This window comes from Chiloscyllium plagiosum, unplaced genomic scaffold (genome assembly GCF_037043375.1).
Source record: "Chiloscyllium plagiosum isolate Xiang-an unplaced genomic scaffold, Cpla_swu_hap1 HiC_scaffold_11, whole genome shotgun sequence".
Classification (NCBI taxonomy): Eukaryota; Metazoa; Chordata; class Chondrichthyes; order Orectolobiformes; family Hemiscylliidae; genus Chiloscyllium; species Chiloscyllium plagiosum.
This window is the reverse complement of record NW_028270149.1, coordinates 23,545,636-23,565,545: the sequence shown is the minus strand read 5'-3', so window position 1 is coordinate 23,565,545 and position 19,910 is coordinate 23,545,636. Positions and strand designations below refer to the sequence as shown.

Sequence of the window (19,910 nt, the reverse complement as noted above, 5' to 3'; positions counted from 1 at the left end):
CCCTTATAGATGGAAGTGTCCAATATTTTGGAAGGTGCAGTCTATGGAACTCTGGTGAATTTTTGCAGTGCATCTTGTAGATGGATGAACACTGCTGCTACTGAGCATCAGTGGTGGAGGGAGTGAATGTTTGTGGATGTGGTGCCAATCAATTGAGCTACTTTGTCTTGGGTGGCTTGGATTTGGATTCTTGAGTGGGAGTTTTGTGAGAATAAGTTTTTTTTTAACAGGTCAGAATGTCATTTGGAACGATGACTTACATGCATAATTTCCAAGAAAACATGATGCTGCAGTTAAATGCTTGGCTTGACCCCTGTACTGGTAATGCAAGGAATGTTTGTACTGCTGAGTTTATAACTGATCAGAAAACCACCAGCACAGCTTTTGAGTTCATTTCAGAAGATTCAGGAGTTCTGTTCAGGAGGGAGAACAATTTGTTACTAGCAGATGAATCAAGCTTTCATTTCAGGGAGCTGGTCACTGTAACTGAAAGGTTTAGTTTGTAGAGCCTTCTTAGAATTGAGAGCATTTCATCCTTCAGAATTCTGAAAGGTTATTGCAGTAGACTTGGGAAGGAATCATAAAACTGTCTCAGCATTCCAACGAAAAGGAACTGGGATGAGTCATTTAAATTAAATCTTAAAGAGCTGAGATAGCAGTGAAATCTCTCTGGAATTAAATATCTGTAAAAAGATAGTTTTGTGGAAAAGGCAGACATGTTGTTTTGCTGTTTATGTTAAGATCTTTCAAACTATCCTATTTTTACAACCTTGACCCTTTAAAGTTGTTTTGCAAAATAAACTTACTCTCTGTTGTTAAAGAATATTTGTAACCTCTTGGGAATATTTCAGTGACTAACCACCATAGCAGAGAACTGCAAAAGTTAACCATACGATTGATCAAGCCAGGTTTTATTCTGTGATCTGACTTGTCCATATTACCACCAGCTAGAATCATAATAATATTATTAATGAACCCTTTGCAGGTCAGATAGGTTGCAGCATGTGTACCTACCCTGGAGGATGAATGGAGTCTGTGTAGCACTGCTAGCTGTGACACTAGGCCAATTAATTCCTCTTCATATAAACAGTGTTCACTGCCTCAGAGCAACACCCGACCTTGCTGCATTAAAAGTAGACCTTTCTGCACTCAGTGTAAATCTGTCAAATTGCAAGCAATTCTCTGCTGCAGGTTTGTGACCCATTAGTATCTGCTCTTGCAACTGAAGAAGAAAAGGTCACAAAACCCATTACCCTGAGCCAGACTTAAATGCAGATTCTGGAAATGAAAAGGTACTTTATTAGACCAAAATTCCTACACTCTCATTTCTCTCTTTCGGTTTATATCGCATCCTTGAAAACTGAAGGTTTGTTCATCCTGCTTTATGCTACATTTTCATTCCGGTGCTTGGTAGATGGTCTCAGCAACTATCTCTGAAACTATAGAGACCAAGCTCAATCCTTTAGTGATACTCTGCACTACACGCTAGCTTACTGGGCTCACTGGCCTTGCTGCTCTTGGATTTTGTGTAACAGAATAGAAATATTTCTAATAGCTGCTAAAATACTCGCACCAGTTGCCACTGCTTCTAATTTATAACATAAATTTGATCATTTATTTGGTAATTGATAAGTTGAATATGATTGATAAATGGTGTATCCTTGCATGAATTTGCACGACGCGAGACCCCAAATTGCCATGGAACGAGGGGCTTCCATCATTCTGTAATTCCATCAATTCTTGCCTGAAGTAAAACTTAAATTTCAGAGCTTTGTGAAGTGGTTAACAAGATCGACATTGTCCATTTGAGTTCACTAGTAAAGTATCAAGTTATGATGGCATAATTTTTTTATCCTTCATTAAGCATTTAAGGCAACTAGAAGGCAGATATTGGATACTTGGATACTTACAATGCCTGGAGGACCAGGGAAACCACGTTCTCCTTTCTGACCCTGTTTACAGATTAAATAAGACAAGGATATAAAAATTCTGATGGAAAACATCAGTTTTTGTTCATGAAATATCCACTCAGCTGCTATATACAAATGTTAAGATTTAAAGTGTAATTATTTTTAATGAGGTTGTTCATCAGTAGTTGACACCTTTCAATTCTGTTCATTCTCATATAATCCATCAACAGGATGGCACGGTGACTCAGTAGTTAGCACTGCTGTCTCATAGTGCCAGGGACATGGGTTTCCTCTGGGTTCTTCGGTTTCTTCCCACAGTCCAAAGATGAGCAGTTAGATGAATTGGCCATGCTAAATTGCCCATAAGGTCCAGGAATGTGTAGGATTGCTGGATTAACCATGGAAAATGAAGGATTAAAGGGATAGGATGGGTCTGCATGGGATGTCTTTTGAGGATCAGAATGGACTGCTCCCACTCAGTAGGGATTCTGTGATCAAACCATTAACTTATTGCAAATTGCTATTTCTTTCATTAGCTCAATCCTCCACTCCAATCCGTTGTGTGTTTTTGATCAATTTGTCATTAAATACCAGACAACAATCTTTCTCCATTTCAGATATCAATGCTCTGTGCCATGGTATTCATGGATCACCCAGTCAGAGAGTGAAATTTGACTTAAAAAGGTAGAGCAGTGATTTCCCTTTCCTCACCTTTTTGGCAGAAAGGTACTTCATTCCAGTGTTGGCCAAAAACCAATGAAGCCTGCTCAACATTGACTGAGTTACAGGCAACCTTGACTTAGAATATTCAGTTTTTCATGACATTCTGAAACCTACAACTTCCAAAACGCCCATTTATATTTGAAATGTACAATGTGGGAAAATAAACATGAGTGTATACTTCAGGACACAATTTGAACAAAATATTTTAGTTTCATTTTGACTAAGGAGTCGCTTCAATAACCATGCTGTTGTCAAACTGGTACCCACATTAACACATTCCATTATCTGTTTTAAAAGCCAAATGCTCAGATGTTTCAGGTTGAATCTAGAATTCAGTCCATTGTAGAGCCATCAAATACATGGTATATTTGTAAGTGTCAGCAGTAATAGATGTTGGGCTATGTGCTGAATTGTTACAGCACAGGAGGCAGTCATTCAGACTGTCGTGACAAACTGTCTAGGTAACATCCTCAGTGCTTGGGAGCCTCCTGTGAAGCGCTTCTGTGATGTTTCCTCCAGCATTTATAGTGGTTTGCCTCTGCCGCTTCCGGTTGTCAGTTCCAGCTGTCCGCTGCAGTGGCCGGTATATTGGGTCCAGGTCGATGTGTTTGTTGATAGAATCTGTGGATGAGTGCCATGCCTCTAGGAATTCCCTGGCTGTTCTCTGTTTGGCTTGTCCTATAATAGTAGTGTTGTCCCAGTCGAACTCATGTTACTTGTCATCCTTGTGTGTGGCTACTAAGGATAGCTGGTCTAGCCACCAACTAGCCACAAAACGACACGACCAGCTATCCTTAGTAGCCACACATGCGGATGACAAGCAACATGAGTTCGACTGGGACAACACTACTATTATAGGATAAGCCAAACAGAGAACAGCCAGGGAATTCCTAGAGGCATGGCACTCATCCACAGATTCTATCAACAAACACACCGACCTGGACCCAATATACCGGCCACTGCAACGGACAGCTGGAACTGACAACCGGAAGTGGCAGAGGCAAACCATTATAAATGCCGGAGGAAACATCACAGAAGCACTTCACAGGAGGCTCCCAAGCACTGAGGATGTTACCTAGACAGGGGACGAAACGTCTGCAACACAAATTCCCAGCTCGGCAAACAGAACCACTACAACGAGCACCCGAGCTACAAATCTTCTCACAAACATTGTCCTGACAAACAGCAGGAATCAAACAAACAGCCAGCATGTCCACTCTAGATGTCTATTCCATAACTTCTGTTGGAAAGTGCACGAGTGTGGAACTGAATTGGGGACAGACTGAGTCATAACCTCATGGTGAACAGTCTGATATGCAGACTGGCCAGTTAGGGAACACTATCTCCCAGAAACAGCTAGCCCAGAAGGATTAAGCATCTTCAGATACAAATAACCATAAAGTCACAGTAATTTTTAACAATGAGGAATTTTGACATCAACATTCTGACAACATGCTGCTCCTACTCATGTTGTCCCTGACTCTTACACTTGCAAGAAGTGCGTCCATTTGCAGCTCTTGTTTGACCACATGACGGCTCTGCAGCTGCAGATGGACTCACTGTGGAGCATCCGTGATACTGAGGAGGTCGTGGATAGCACTATTAGTGAACTGGTCACACTGCAGGTTAGAATTGCTGAGGGAGACAGTGAATGGGTGACCAAAAGGCAGAGAAAGAGTAGGAAGGCAATGCTGGTGTCCCCTGCGGTCATCTCCCTCCAAAACAGGTGTATCGTTTTGGATACTGTTGGGGGAGATGGCTTACCAGGGGAGGGCAGCAATTGCCAGGATCATGGCAATGTTCAGAAGGGCGGGAAAAAGATTCGTAGGGCCATAGTCATAGGGGATTCTATTGTAAGGGAAGTAGATAGGCAGTTCTGTAGCCGAAAACGAGACTCCCGGATGGTATATTGCCTCCCAGGTGCTCGAGTCAGGGATGTCACCGGTCGGCTGCACAGCATTCTGAAAGGGAAGGGTGAACAGCCAGTTGTCGTGGTGCATATAGACACTAATGATATAAGTAAAAAAATAAGATGAGGCCCTGAAAGCAGAATTCAGGGAGCTAGGAGAGAAGTTAAAGAGGAGGACCACAAAGGTAGTAATGTCAGGATTGCTACCAGTGCCACGTGCTAGCCAGGGTAGAAATGAAAGAATAGGCAGGATGAACATATGGCTTGACGGATGGTGTAGGAGAGAGGGGGTCAGATTTGCGGGACGTTGGGACCAGTTCTGGGGAAGGTGGGACTATTACAAATTGGATGGTCTCCACCTGAACCAGACTGGAACTCGTGTCCTTGAGGGAGTTTTTGCTACTGCTGTTGGGGAGGTTTTAAACTAATGTGGCAGGGGCCTGGGAACCAGAAGAGAAGACTACTAGACAGTGAGGTGGAAACTAGAGACTGTAAGGATCATGAAGTTAGCATTACCAAGGGGAAGAGTAGGCAGAGAGCAAATGAACGCAAAAGAACTGGCGGCCTGAAGTATAGTGGGTAAGGCAGATGAACTTAGGGCTTGGATTGGTGCCTGGGAGTATGACGTTATTGTGATCATAGTTTGAAAGTTGGAGGAAGGGTATGATTGGCAACTAAATGTTCCAGGATATGGATGCTCCAGACAGGACAGGGAGGGAAGTAAAAGGGGGGAGGAGTTGCATTGCTGGTAGGGGATGATATCACGGCTGTGCTAAAGGAGGACACTATGGAGGGCTTGAGCAGTGAGGCATTATGGGTGAAGCTGAGAAATAAGAAGGGTGCAGTTACATTGGTGGGGCTGTAGTACAGGCCTCCCAACAGTGAACATGAGGTAGAACAAATAGGTAAACAGATTATGAATAGATGTAGAGGAAACAGGGTGGTGGTGATGGGAGATTTTAATTTTCCCAACATTGACTAGGATACACTTAGCGTCAGAGGTCTGAATGGGGCAGAATTTGTAAGGAGCATCAGGAAAGTTTTCTCGAGCAGTATGTCAATAGTCCAACAAGAGAAGGGGCCATATTGGACCTGGTGTTGGGGAATGATCCAGTCTAGATAGTAGAGATTGCAGTTGGGGATTTCTTTGGGAATAGTGACCATAATTCTGTAAGTTTTAGAATAGTCATAGACAAAGATGAGAATGGTCCTAAGGGAAGAGTACTAAACTGGTCCAAGGTCAATTATATCAAAATTAGGCAGGAGCTGGGAAATATGGATTGGACGCAGCTATTTGAAGGAAAGTCCACATTTGATATGTGGGAGGTTTTCAAAGATATGTTGAAGATGGTGCAGGATAGGCATGTCCCTTTGAAAACAAGGGATGGGAATGGCAAGATTCGCGAACCGTGAATGACAAGAGAAATCGTGCGACTAGCCAAGAGGAAAAGGGAAGGGTACATAAGGTCCAGGCAGCTAAGAACAGAACATGCCTTGGAGGAATATCGGGAGAATAGGACAAGTCTTAAACGAGGAATCAAGTGCATTAAAAGGTATCACAAAATAGCTTTAGCGATCAGAATTAAGGAGAATTCCAAGGCCTTTTATTCTTATATAAGAAGCAAGAGAGTAACCAGAGAAATGGTTGGTCCACTAAAGGATACGGAAGGAAGGTTATGTGTTGAACCTGAAAAAATGGATGAGATTTTCAATGATTACTTTGCATCAATGTTCACTGAGGAGAGGGACATAATGAATGTTGAGATTAGAGATAGAAGTTTGTTTACTCTGGATCATGTTGACATAATGAGGGAAGATGTGTTGGGTAGGCAAAAGGATATTAAGGTGGACAAATCCCCAGGGCCGGATAGGATCTATCCCAGGTTGCTGAGGGAGGTGAGAGAGGAAATAGCTGCGGCCCTGACAGGTATCTTTGTAGCATCCTTAAACACAGGTGAGGTGCAGGAGGACTGGAGGGTTGCTTATGTTGTCCCCCTGTACAAGAAGGGTAGTAGGGATATTCCAGGTAACTACAGATCAGTGAGCCTGACGTCAGTGGTGGGAAAATTGCTGGAGAAGGTACTGAGAGATAAAATCTATTTATATTTGGAAAAGAATGGGCTTATCAATGATAGGCAACATGGTTCTGTGCGGGGTAGATCGTGCTTTACCAACTTAATAGAGTTCTTTGAGGAAGTGACCAAGTTGACAGATGAAGGAAGGGCTGTTGATGTCATATACATGGACTTTAGTAAGGCGTTTGATAAGGTTCCCCGTGGTAAACTAATACAGAAAGTGAAGTCACATGGTGTGCAGGGTGTTCTAGCCAGGTGGATAAAGAATTGGTTGAGTAACAGGAGACAGAGAGTAGTAGTTGAAGGTAGTTTCTTGAAATGGAGAAAGGTGACCAGTGATGTTCCACAGGGATCAGTGCTGGGGCCACTGTTGTTTGTAATATACATAAATGATCTAGAAGTGGGCATTGTTAGTCTGATCAGTATGTTTGCAGATGACACGAAGATTGGTGGAGTAGCAGAAAGCATAGGGGATTGTCAAAGAATACAGGAGAATATACATAGACTGGAGAGTTGGGTGGAGAAGTGGCAGATGGAGTTCAATACGGGCAAATGTGAGGTGATGCATTTTGGGAAGTCTAATTCTAAAGCCAACTATACTGTAAACGGAAGAGGAATGGGAAAAGTTGATGAGCAGAGAGATCTGGGAGTTCAGGTCCATTGTACCCTGAAAGTGGCTGCACAGGTGGATAGAGTGGTCAAGAAGGCATATAGTATGCTTGCCTTCATCGGACGGGGTATTGAGTATAAGAGCTGGCCAGTCATATTAAAATTGTACAAGACATTGGTTTGGCCGCATTTAGAATACTGTGTACAGTTCTGGTCACCACATTACCAAAAGGATGTGGACGCTTTGGAGAGGGTGCAGAGAAGGTTTACAAGGATGTTGCCTGGTATGGAAGGTGCTAGCTATGAAGAGAGGTTGAGTAGGTTAGGTTTGTTTTCATTAGAAAAAAGGAGATTGAGGGGGGACCTGATTGAGGTTTACAAAATCACGAAGTATATCGACAGGGTAGATAGAGTTAATCTTTTTCCCATGGTGAGGGATTCAATAACGAGAGGCCACGCATTCAAGGTGAGAGGAGAAAAGTTTAAGGAGGATATACGTGGCAAGCACTTTACACAGAGGGTGGTAGGTGCCTGGAACACGTTGCCTGCAGATAGTAGAGGCAGGCACAGTAGATTCATTTAAGATACATCTGGACAGATGCACGAATAGGTGGGGAGCAGAGGGATACAGATGCTGAGGAATTGGGCGATAGGTTTCGACAGTGGATTTGGATCGGCTCAGCTTGGAGGGCAGAAAGGCCTGTTCCTGGACTGTAAAGTTTTTGTCTTTCTTGCTCTAAAATATAACTCAATGAGATCATTGCTGAATGGCCTGTTGTTGAGCTGTAAATGTCTCTGCTATGTTATGTCGGCACATAGAGTTCAGGAAAGGGCTCATGTTTTGGGCATGAGCCCTTTCCTGAAGAAGGGCTCATGCCCAAAACATCGATTCTCCTGCTCCTTGGATGCTGCCTGACCTGCTGCGCTTTTCCAGTAACACATTTTCAGCTCATAGAGATGTACAGCATGAAAACTGACCCTTAGGTGTAACTCGTTCATACTGACCAGATATCCCAATCCAATCTAGTCCCAGCTGCCAGCATCCAGCCCATATCCCTCCAAACCCTTCCTATTCATATACCCATCCAGATGCCTTTTAAATATTGCAATTGTACCAGTCTCCACCACTTCCTCTGGCAGTTCATTCTATACATGCATCACCCTCTGCATGAAAAAGTTATCCCTTAGGACTCTTTTGCATCTTTTTCCCTCTCACCTTAAATCTGTGGACTCTCCCACTCAGGGAAAAGACTTTGCCTATTTACCCTATCCATGCCCCTCATGATTTTATAAACCTAAATAAGGTCACCCCTTAGCCACGACACGCTAGGGAAAATAGCCCCAGCCTGTTCAGCCTCTCCCTATAGCTCAAACCCTACAACCCTGGCAAAATCTTTGTAAATCTTTTCTGAACACTTTCAAGTTTCACAACATCTTTCTAATAGGAAGGAGACCAGAATTGCGCGTAATATTCTGAAAGTGCCCTAACCAATGTCCTGTACAGCTGCAACATGACCTCCCAACTCCTATACTCAATACTCGACCAATAAAGGAAAGTATACCAAATGCCTTCTTCATTATCTTATCTACCTGTGCTCTACTTTCAAGGAGCTATGAACTACGACTAGGAGGTGTAAGTCATTTGGCCTTCAAGCCTGCTCCATGGTTTCATAAGATCATGTCTGATATGGTTGTCTGCCCCTCCCCCAACCCTTGTTTATCAAACATTGATACAACTTTAGCAAGGCCCTTGATAAGGTTCCATACGATAGACTGGTTATTAAGGGTAGGTCACATTGGACCCAGGGAAAGCTAGCCATTTATATTCAAAACTGGCTTGATGGTAGGAGACAGAAGGTGGTGGTAGAGGATTCAGACTGGAGGCCTGTGACCAGCAGTGTGCCACAAGGATTGTTGCTGGGTCCAGGGTTGTTTGTCATTTATATAAATGATTTGGATGAGAATATAAGAGGAATGGTTCCTAAGTTTGTGGATGACACCAAAATTGGTGGCATTGTGGGAAGTGAAGAAGGTTATCTAAACGTACAATGAGATCTTGATCAACTGGGCCAGTAGGTGAGGAATCGTAGATGGAGTTAAATGCAGATAAATGCAAGCTGTTGCATTTTGGCAAGACAAACCAGAGCAGGGCTGAAACAGTTAATAGTAGGGCACTTGGGAGTGTTGTCAAACAGAGAGACCTACAGGTACATAGTTCCTTGAAAGTGGCTTCACAGGTGGACAGATTAGTGAAGGCAGCGTCTGGCATGCTTGCCTTCATCAGTCAGAGCAGAGTATAAAGGAGATGCGATGTCATGTTTCAGATGTACAAGACATTGGTCAAGCCACATTTGGAGTACTGCATATAATTCTGGACTTCCTGTTATAGGAAGGATGTTATTAAAACTAGAAATGGCACAAAAAAGATTTACAAGGATGTTACCAAGACTGGAAGGTTTGACTATTAAAGAGAGGCTGCATAAGCTGGGATTCAATTCCCTGGAGTGTAGGAGGCTGAGAGGTAACCTTATAGAGATGTATAAAATCATGAGGGGCATAGGTAAGTAGAATAGCCAAGGTCTTTTTCCTAGGTTAGGGGAGTCAAAACTAGAGGGCACTGGTTTAAGGTGAGAAGCTAAAGATTAAAAATGGACCTGAGAGGCAACTTCTTCACACAGAAGGTGGTGTGTATATGAGCTGTCAGTAGAAGTATAATAGGTGTGTACAATTACAACATTTAAAAGACAAATTTTCAGGCACATGGACAGGAAAGGTTTAGAGGGATATGGGCCAAATGCAGGTAAATAGGATTAGTTCAGTTTAGGAAAACTGATTGGCATGGATAAGTTGGGCCGAAGGGCCTGTTTCTGTGCTATAGGATGCTGCCTCTACAACTCGGCTTTGGATAAATTTAATGACCCAACCTTCACTGCTTTCTAAAGAAGAGAATTCCAGAGGTTAAAGATTTCTTAGAGAAATAACTCTGACTTAAATCTTACCTTGTGTCCATCTCTACCTGCAATTCCTGGTTGACCTGCATTTCCTGGAAGACCCTGCAAAACAAATGATAGAATGCATTCACCTGGCAGCTCCTGGAATGCTCCTGTTAGCAAACGAATGAAGAACTGCTACTTCTTGCAAAGATGCCAAGTTGCCACTGACACAGGTCATAAGGTAAAGGTTCTGACAAGGCAGCCAGGAGAGACTGCTGAAATTTACTACCAGAATCGCAAAGGAATCTCATCACTAAATAAATCCAAAATGTGGTCGAAAAGGTTTTCTTTGTCCAAATTTCTAACAGAGGCTGCTATGCTGAGAAAACTGCAGGGCGAACAATTCTGTACTATCCCAAACAACGTTCCCCACCCCACCTCCAGCCCAGGACTGGCCTGCAGGATAGAGGAGGGGTGTATACTGGGGAGGCATGCTGCCTCCAATGGTATTTTCACATCAGCCTGGTAGGGAGGAGGGGCCCACACTTCATAGCGATAGGACCCATGCTCAGTGGCAGTGGTTCCTCCTGTACTCAGGCACCCTGTACTCTACGGAAGGACACCTAGTGACAAAAGAAACCACTGTTGCCCATTCATCCCTGTAGCTAGTCTCACAATTATAAACCTCCCTCCCCATTCCCCAGACAGACCTACCAGACTGGTCTGAGCTAAGTCATCCCACCGTCATGGTTGTCCCAAGCCATCATTGTTCCTCAGTAGCACTGCTACCTCTCTGATCAGTTGACAGGTCTAATAGGTGGGGCATTCTCACACATGGTGCAACCCCCTCCCTCACCCCAAACACCGTTAACACTGGACCATCATAAAATGTAATCATGCCTCCTCCCGCCCGAAAATGCCAAGCTCACATCCAACTTCCCAGCCAGTGGTCAGAGCCCCTGTGATGAACTGTGGACAAAGACTCAGTATTATTAAGTATGTAAATACTTACATCAAATCCAGGGCTACCTGGTTCTCCATCCTTTCCTGGTTTACCCTGTTAAAACAGAAGTAAGAGATGGGTATGCAGGAAACAAATGTTTAAACATTGGCAGCTACACTAACCAGAGAAAGATTAACCAAAAGTGCCTTGCTGTTACAATCTTGTTTTTGAGCAATTTATGTACAGAATACTGTTACTTAATGTCAAATTATAAAATATAACCAGTCTTTTTGACTCTGAAATTTACTTGTTTTCTGCAGAGGAAATCTTCCTTTGTTACATCTTACGGGAATTATAATCTTGGGATGCTTTGCTACATTATAGTAGAAACCTACTATTTTACAGTTGAGAAGAACTCTATCTGCATCTACTGGAGAGTAAATGTCAATGGACATCAAATAATGGCTCAAAACGTAATGTGTCCAGTTATCACTTCATCAAATTAGTGCGAACATGAGCAAGGTGATGGAAAGTGTTGTCAACAGTCCAAACAGCATTTACACAATAACAATCAGCTCACCAAAACTCAGCTTGGATTCCATCTAGGCAACACAGCTCCTGACTTCATTATAGCCTTGGTCCAACTATGGACAGAGAAACTGAACTCCACTGGTGAACTGAGAATGACTGCCTTTGACTTCAAGGTAAAATTTTGCTGAGCGTGGCATCAGAGAGCCCAAGCAAAACTTGAGTTCAATAGAAATGAAGGGGAAACTGTTCAACTAGTTGGAGTCAAACTTGGCACAAAGCAAGTTAATGAAGCTAATGATCTAAGCTCCAGGTCATCATCAGAGGGGTTCTTCAGGGCAGTGTCCTAGACAGAACATTTCCAGCTACATAAGCAATGACCTTCCCATCTTGCAGATGTTTATTCATTCCTTGTTTACTGAAGTAAGCCATATACAAATGCAGCAAGACCTACAATAGTGGCAAGGAACATTTGTGACACATTAGTGTTAGGCAATCACCGAGTCCAAGAGAAAATCTAACCATCATCCTCAGGACCACAACTATTCATATTATACATTTACAATCTGGCCGAAGGAACTTAAGGCATTATTGCTAGGTTTGCAGGTAACAGAAGGATAGGTGCAGGGATAGATAGTGTTGAGAAAGCAGGGTGGCTGCAGAAGGACTTGGATGGATTAGGAGAATGGATGAGGAAGTGGCAGATGGAATCCAGTGTGGGAAAATGTAACATTATGGACTTTGGTAGGAAGAAATCAGACATAGCCTATTTTCTGAATGGAGAATAGCTTCAGAAATCTGAAGCATCAACAGACTTAAGAGTCCTAGTTCAGGATTCTCTTAAGGTTAACATACAGATTCATATGCAAGTTAGGAAGGCAACTGCAATGCTAGCATTCATTTCAAGAGGGCTAGAATACAAGAGCAGAGATGTACAACTGAGGCTGTATCTGTCTCTGGTCAGTCTGCAATTGGAATATTGTGAGCAGTTCTGGGCTCTGTATTTAAGGATAGATATTCTGGCATTGGAAGGTGTCCAGAGGAGGTTTGCAAGAATGATCCCAGGGATGAAGAACATGTCATGTGAGGAGTAGTTGAGGACTCTGGGTTTGTACTCAATGGAGTTGAGAAGGATGAGAAGGGATTTGATTGAAACTTACAGAACATTGAGAGGCCTGGACAGAGTAAGATGTGGAGAAGATGTTTCCAATTGTAGAAGAGACTAGGACCCAACGGCACAGCCACAGAGTAAAGGGACGATCCTTTAGAACTGAGTTGAGGAGGAATTTATTCAGCCAGAGGGTGGTTGATCTATGGCTCATTACCACAGAGAGATGTGGAGGCCAAGTCATTGAATGTATTTCAGACAGAGATAGATAGGTTAGTGAGATGTCTTCTGAGATAGTCTGCCAATTTCTCAGCAACAAACCCAAACAAGCAGACAAAACACGTTCAGAAACCCTAGCCACTTTCCCCTACATTAAAGACATCTTGGAAATGATTGCCAGACTACTCAGACCTCTTGGCATCATGATAACCCACAAACCCACCAACACATTAAAACAGCAGCTAATGAACTTGAAAATCCCTATACAGACAACAATAATACCACCAGTACTTCATCTGGAGACTCACTGATGATGTTATCTAGTATGGTAACGAAACATCTGAAAATGAACCTTACAGCTCAGCGATAGGTTATTGGGATCAAGGATTACAGAGAGAAGGTAGGAAAATGGGGTTGAGAAACATATCAGCCATGATGGAATGGTGGAGCACACTCAATGGGCTGAATGGCCTACTTTTGCTCCTATACCTTATGGCCATTAAACTGCATTAGTCTGGATGTACCACACTAACGTTATCCAGCTGGAAACTTCTTTTTTTGCCCAGTAGCATTAGCTGAGCAAGTTCCATCTGGAAAGCTCTTCATTTGGTTCTGTTCGATTTCCTTACTTACTCTCTTTCCTGGATCTCCAGGCTCACCCTTCTCGCCTTTGCCGCTAAAGCCAGGGGGGCCCTGTAACAAATAGAATAGGGACTGAGTGGCAACCTACCAGAAACATCGTGCGCAAGCAATGCTTCAAACACATTCTGTCCAAGATCTATCGATAATACTTACAGGAGGGCCGGGGTTGCCCCTCTCCCCTCGCAAACCAGGTGGTCCTATCTCACCCTAGTGAGAGCAAAATAGAAATTAAACTCAAGGCATTGCCTGCCAATATATTATTATAACAGGAAGGAAAAACAGACATTCTCACTTTGTGTGCAACTGTTGGATTGTTACTGAAGTGCAATCTGTAAGATATAGAAAGATTCAGCAGCCAATTGACCCCACAGCGAGGCTGCACAGACAGAATATTAATGCACTGTTGACTGGGTGAGAAAATTTATCTAAAATACCAGGAGGACTCTTTGCTCTTCATTCAAAAGCTTCTGAATGGATCTCTCAAATTTTGAAATTTAATGTTGACCTTGTTTTTTGTGCACCTTCTTTGCAGTGCAGCTTGTATTCCTTGCTCTGTTCAGTCACCCTATGATCTTTCTATGCAATGATTTGCAGGCAAAACAACACTTTTCACTGTACTTAGGCACATTTGACAACAATAAATCAAACCAAAAAAAAGGAATTGCATTTCTACACCCACTTTAATGGGTAGAAGGGGATGTTAGTCACAGGAATAACAGAATCTCCAATAACTCCTTCATCATAGTAATGACATTTCAGAAGAGCTTAATACTCTGCACGCTTTATCCTTTTTCTATGCACGTTGTATCTGAAACTAAATTGAATGGGCTCATCCAGTTGTCTCAATTAGTAAATATCTTCCTAATTTCCTGTGGTGGTGTAAGTCAAAAAGGCTCCAGTTTCATCGCTAGCCAGTGTTGAAGGGATGGTAACAGGATTGAGAGCTTTGGCTTTCACACTTTCATCATAAGTTGGGCTTTGGGAGGTCGTGGGAAATGTAGGATAGGGACAGTCAGGGGCTAGATTAGAGTGGTGCTGGAAAAGCACAGCAGTTCAGGCAGCATCCGTGGAGCAGTAAAATCGACGTTTCGGGCAAAAGCTATTCCTGATGAAGGGCTTTTGCCCGAAACGTCGATTTTACTGCTCCTCGGATGCTGCCTGAACTGCTGTGCTTTTCCAGCACCACTCTAATCTAGACTGTGGTTTCCAGCATCTGTAGTCATTGTTTTTACCCAGATAGGGAGAGTCAGTCAAGGAAAGAGGTTTGGAAGTAAATCCTCTTTTTGGTCCACTGTTTGGTGAATTCTTTCAATTGCCTGATCTTGGGTAACAATCTGATGTCGTTTGAAGGTTGGTAAAAGCCCACAATCTATGGCAAGTGATGAAACAGTTACCTTTTCTCCTTTCTGGAAATCAACACCAGGAGAATTCAGCTGTTCCAACTGTCCTGGGGGACCTGGGGGACCTTGAAGACCCGGATCACCCTGGAAAAGATGGATGTATAATTATTAAGGAGAAGAATAGCCAAGATCACACATCATGCTATTGACAGTCCTCTGATACAGTGCTTGATTACAGGTAGAGTACTCATATTTTGCAAACAAATGTTTTATGCAGGATTCTGGAAACTACGGCCTAGATTTTCATCGCCCAGTTGGGCAATGGGAGTAGGGAAAATTCTAGCCTTGCCTGGGCCACCTCGGGGATAATGTGGCTCTGGAAGCGCAAACTTGTTTTTTTTTTTGTTTGGAAGGGTGGGGGTGGGCATGAGCTGCAGTTGGGGCCAGCTGACTGGGAAAGAGTTCCAAGGCAGTTCCAACGCTGAGATGGCCTGTTTGAAAGGTCAGCCTTAGTGTTGCAAGACTTTACTAAATTATAATGCAAAATGGCCATCATTCCTTCGCGACCTCTCTCCACAAATCCTCCATGCCCTATTCATGATCCTACTCCCATTCATCCCCATGGACATTCACAGAACCCCATTCCAAACTATGCCAACAATCACAGCCCCTCATACCCACATATCTGGCCATGGCACATCACGTCTCATCACCATGACACATTGTATAAAAGCAATAAACTCTTCAGTAACAATAGGATAAAATAGTCCAATAAAAAAGCTTCTCCATTCACTACTTCCTAGATTCTTGAAAATAAATTAAGTGTGAGTCATTCAGACCCTTTAAAGTATCAATAGCAGAGACTGCACTTACTTAAGACTGGTTAATTTCATACAATAAAGAAAGTGTGTAACTAACAAAATAGATAAAAGATTCAACTGTTTTGAGAAATTAGTGGATGTTTGGGCTCTCAGCCAAGAAAGTCCAACAAGGCTTGGTTGAGAGCTCAGATGTTCATTAGCCTATTGAAACAGGTGATCCCAGGAGCAACATTGCCTGATTGAGTGCTCTAGCTCTCTGATCCACTCATTAATTTTAAAATGTTTTCTTACAAATGATGAATATATTTCCAATTTCTGCTGGATACTTTAAAGGCTCTGGATGATTGACACTTCTATTTTCTAAATTCAACATGGGATGTGGCTGCTGTTGGCAAAGCCCTTATTTAGTGCACACCCCTGATTACTCAGAGGTAGTTAAGGGGTGCTGTACTGATGTGTGTCTGGATGCCAGACCAGGTAAGGCTGGTTGATTTCCTTTCTAAAGGACATTAGCAAACTAGATTTTTTTTTGACAATGGATAATGGTTACATCAGCATCATCCCAGATTTGTGTTCAAATTAAACTTCACAATCTGCAATGCATGGCCCCATAACATTAAATTGAGGTTCTGGATTATAACATAATAATGGCTTGCAGATAAAAGGCATTTTTCAAAAGGAAATGTGGAGCACTGACTAAATGACTCGATTTTGTAACAGATCCCATTGTCACCAAAAGGTTGAATGCTTCTATATCATGTACAGTCAGTGAATGGGCATAGTTTAACATGGGTGCATGAGGTGCCACTGAGCAGATAGGCATGTGTGGGGTAATGGCAGGCAATGGGGAGTGGGTGAGGAATAGCCTGGTATGAGGAGAAGCTTTTGAATTTATCTATCCAAAGGTTTTCTCGTGCAAATTATGGTTCACAGAGCCTCTGAGGTGCATTAAGAAATTATTCTCTGTAAAGCTGGCCAGACTCCATGAAATGTGCAGAGGAGTAGATCGCACTATCTTTGCAATGGAGCCGGTCTGTTCCGGAATGCCGGATGGGGGCTTGCAATCTAAGCCACCCAGAACCTTAAAACGCCCTTCTGAAAATCAGAAAACATGGCAATAGGGTCAGCAATCCTCAAATTGAGACCTACCTGCCATTCTTAAAGTTGTCCCTCTAGGGTGCTTTGCTTCTATACCATGTGTGGTCAGTGAACAGGCATAGTGACATGGATGCATGAGGTACCATTGATTGGATAGGTGGGGAGCATAGCCTGGCAGTTATGGGGAGTTATATCACTTGGCAAATATTTAGGCTAATGTTAATCTTAGCGCCCACATTGGCCCTTCATCAACAATCACTTACAACTGACTTTGTCTGCATTCCAGTGATGAAAGTCATCCTAACTGCAAAATCCTCATCCTTTGCATATGAACCCATGCTCTCATCATCATTAGCCACCTCTGTCGGCTCTCCGGCTTCCAACAAGGTGACTTCTCACATGCTTGTCCCTGCTGACTGAGTAATTCTCTCCAGTGACACCACAAGTTTTCACCTTTCTCGTCTTCCAATCTCAAGTTACAGGTAGTTCTGCCAGAGAACATATAGAAGCAAAGAACTCTAGATTGACAACTTTAAGAATGGCATGTAGGTCTCAATTCTAGGATTGCTGACCCTATTGCCATGTTTTCTGGTTTTCAGAAGGGCTTTTTAAGGTTCTAAGTGGCTTTGGATTGCAAGCTCCCATTCGGCACTCCGGAACAGGCCCGCTCCATTGCAAAGATAGTGCGACCTACTCCTCTGCACGTTTCATGGAGTTTGGCCAGCTTTACAGAGAATAATTTCTTAATATTTTGCCAACATGATCTGGCTGTAACGTGATTGATGAATAGGGGACACTGTTTCTAAAGTGCAAACATTTAAAATGGGTGTTGGCTGTAACGCGATTATATCGCCAACACTTTCAGTGCTATTTTTATTGCACGATTTTTAGATAGAGTGGGCTTGCACAAGAATGCAACTAATGCGTAACAGCAGAACTACCTGTACCATTTATTACCAGGAGGAGACTTTTCAGCCATGAGGTCCCTACCTCTTGCATTGTAACCACCATTAAAAAATGACTCATTCTGAAAGCCCTTCTCTCTCCAAGGTGACTTTGCTCCAGATTCCCTCATTCCTTATTGGAGGCTCATTGCTTGCATTCTCAGGTTCCAAGGTCTGATATTAATTGTATGTTACAATCCTATAAAGCAAACACTGAACCAGACATAGGCAGGAACTACAGCCATGCAGCGACAGACCACAATGCAAGGATATTAATACTGAAGATACCATGTCTTAATCACCAATAGGAATAAATAAGCATGTTCTCACCTTCTCCCCTTTGGGTCCTTGGAAATTCAAGCCCATGTTTCCCTACAGCAAAACAGAGGAAAGGAAAAGCAGTGAATCTTTGGATGCAAATCCTCCATTTAACAAACAAACAATCCGCTTTCCTTCCGTGATCTTACCTTTGGACCAGGTGGACCGGGAGCACCTGGAAACCCCTGCAAAAGATGAAGCAGTTTCACATGAATTTAACAAGGTACGGCTGTAATGGCTCCATTCTGACAAACAATGTTTAGGCCTGCAAATAACCAAATCCTCCAGTTCTATCAGGATACTTGGTAAACCTTGCCTGCCTCCACCTACTCTTACAAACCCACTGTCCTCTTCAATGCAGATTCCAGATATCCTGACCTTTGTTACTTAAATGTTTGTGAATCTGATACATTGAATAACCTAGGGAGTTCTGAATTTGCTGCAACAGATGCCATCCTCATCTTCACAATGGCTTTTGTTATATTTCTACAACGAGATTTCTTAACGTTATGGTACCCATTGACAATGTGCTGAGAATTGCAAACTCTAAGGAGCGGGGAGGAGACCTTTTATATTGCCTCTGTGTTTGACGTTCTGAGAAAATAAATGTAATCGCTCATTTGTGTTGTGAGATGTGCACATTGCAGTAGGTAGGGCGATGAAAGCAATAGTTTGTAACACCTAACTTTGCTGCAACTTTACTTACCGGCTGACCTGGTGGACCGAGTGGACCAGAATTACCTGGTGCTCCCCGTGGCCCCTGGGGACCCTGTGAAAGACAGAAATTTGTTAGCTTCATGCTTAAATCTTATGTCAAATGTAGCAATAGTTTAACAGATCGTACAAGTTCATTTTACTAATGTCGACTTCAAACACTCATGTCAGCCTCAATACAACTGAGTATTACAATTTGCACATTTGAAAAAAAAGTCCTGCTGCCTTCAGTCGCCTGCTAACCACAAGCAGTTTGTAATATAAATTTTCTTATTTTTTAAAAAAATACAGTGGAATACACATCTTCCACTTCTTCTGATGGTGGACGTTTACTTTATAAGATCTGCCGTAACACTTGGGTAAAGTTAAACTAGAAGTAGGGCTTATTTCACTCTCTTAGATGCAGGGAGCACTTTGCAACACAGGCACACTTGCAAACAAGTACATTGAGAAGGAATTCGAACGGTTAAAGAGATTATTCAATTCAAGTAAACAACGCAATAGAGGAATATCTATTTAACAATGCCTTTGCTTTTAAGATGGAGTCCAAAAGTTCAAACCTGGGGCCAAGAGTTTAGAAATCCTTTGTGCTTCTGGTCGATTGCCTGTTTTCGTTAGCAAATTCTGTGGAAAGGAGTTTTGGGATATCTTGATAATTTTAAAGAAAGGGGCTTCTTATGATCCCAGAAAAATGGCAAAAATATTTTTAGAATCTCCTCTTTGAGGCTCCTCCATTGCCAAATGCAACTCTAGTTAGCCTCAGCTGATGTAAAACTTTCCTTATTCAGGACACTGGTTAAAGTAGCAATAGAAATCATTGAAGCTATATTTGCATATTTAAAGAACCCTGCAGTTTCCATAGGTATCACTCCTGATCTACTCACTACAATAAGTTAACTCTCAAAGGCTGCAGAAAACGAGTGGATCAGTGATCAGGAAATATCCTGGATGATTTTAATTGCTCAGAATCCAGGTCTCTCCTGAGCTGATTGACTTGCCATTGTCCTCTTCTCTCAATCTCAGAGTAGCACCTCTTATTGCTGCTAAAGAGAAAGATGTTTCTGGTATTTGCTGGC

The 19,910-nt window shown here is 42.6% G+C and overlaps 1 protein-coding gene across 3 annotated transcripts in view; it reads right to left on the bottom strand.

Annotated features, from left to right (window-relative positions):
• col4a5 (collagen, type IV, alpha 5 (Alport syndrome)) overlaps positions 1–19,910 on the bottom strand; it is a 259,440-nt gene that overhangs the window by 131,162 nt on the left and 108,368 nt on the right. For all 3 annotated transcript variants that reach the window (XM_087991900.1, XM_043705036.2, XM_087991901.1), the window contains 9 exons: positions 18,827–18,889; positions 18,270–18,305; positions 18,133–18,174; positions 14,994–15,083; positions 13,753–13,806; positions 13,591–13,650; positions 11,172–11,216; positions 10,226–10,279; positions 1,911–1,952 (listed from right to left, as the gene is read on the bottom strand). In XM_087991900.1, coding sequence (XP_087848026.1) covers positions 1,911–1,952; positions 10,226–10,279; positions 11,172–11,216; positions 13,591–13,650; positions 13,753–13,806; positions 14,994–15,083; positions 18,133–18,174; positions 18,270–18,305; positions 18,827–18,889 — 486 coding nt within the window. The remainder of the gene's footprint in view (positions 1–1,910; positions 1,953–10,225; positions 10,280–11,171; positions 11,217–13,590; positions 13,651–13,752; positions 13,807–14,993; positions 15,084–18,132; positions 18,175–18,269; positions 18,306–18,826; positions 18,890–19,910) is intronic.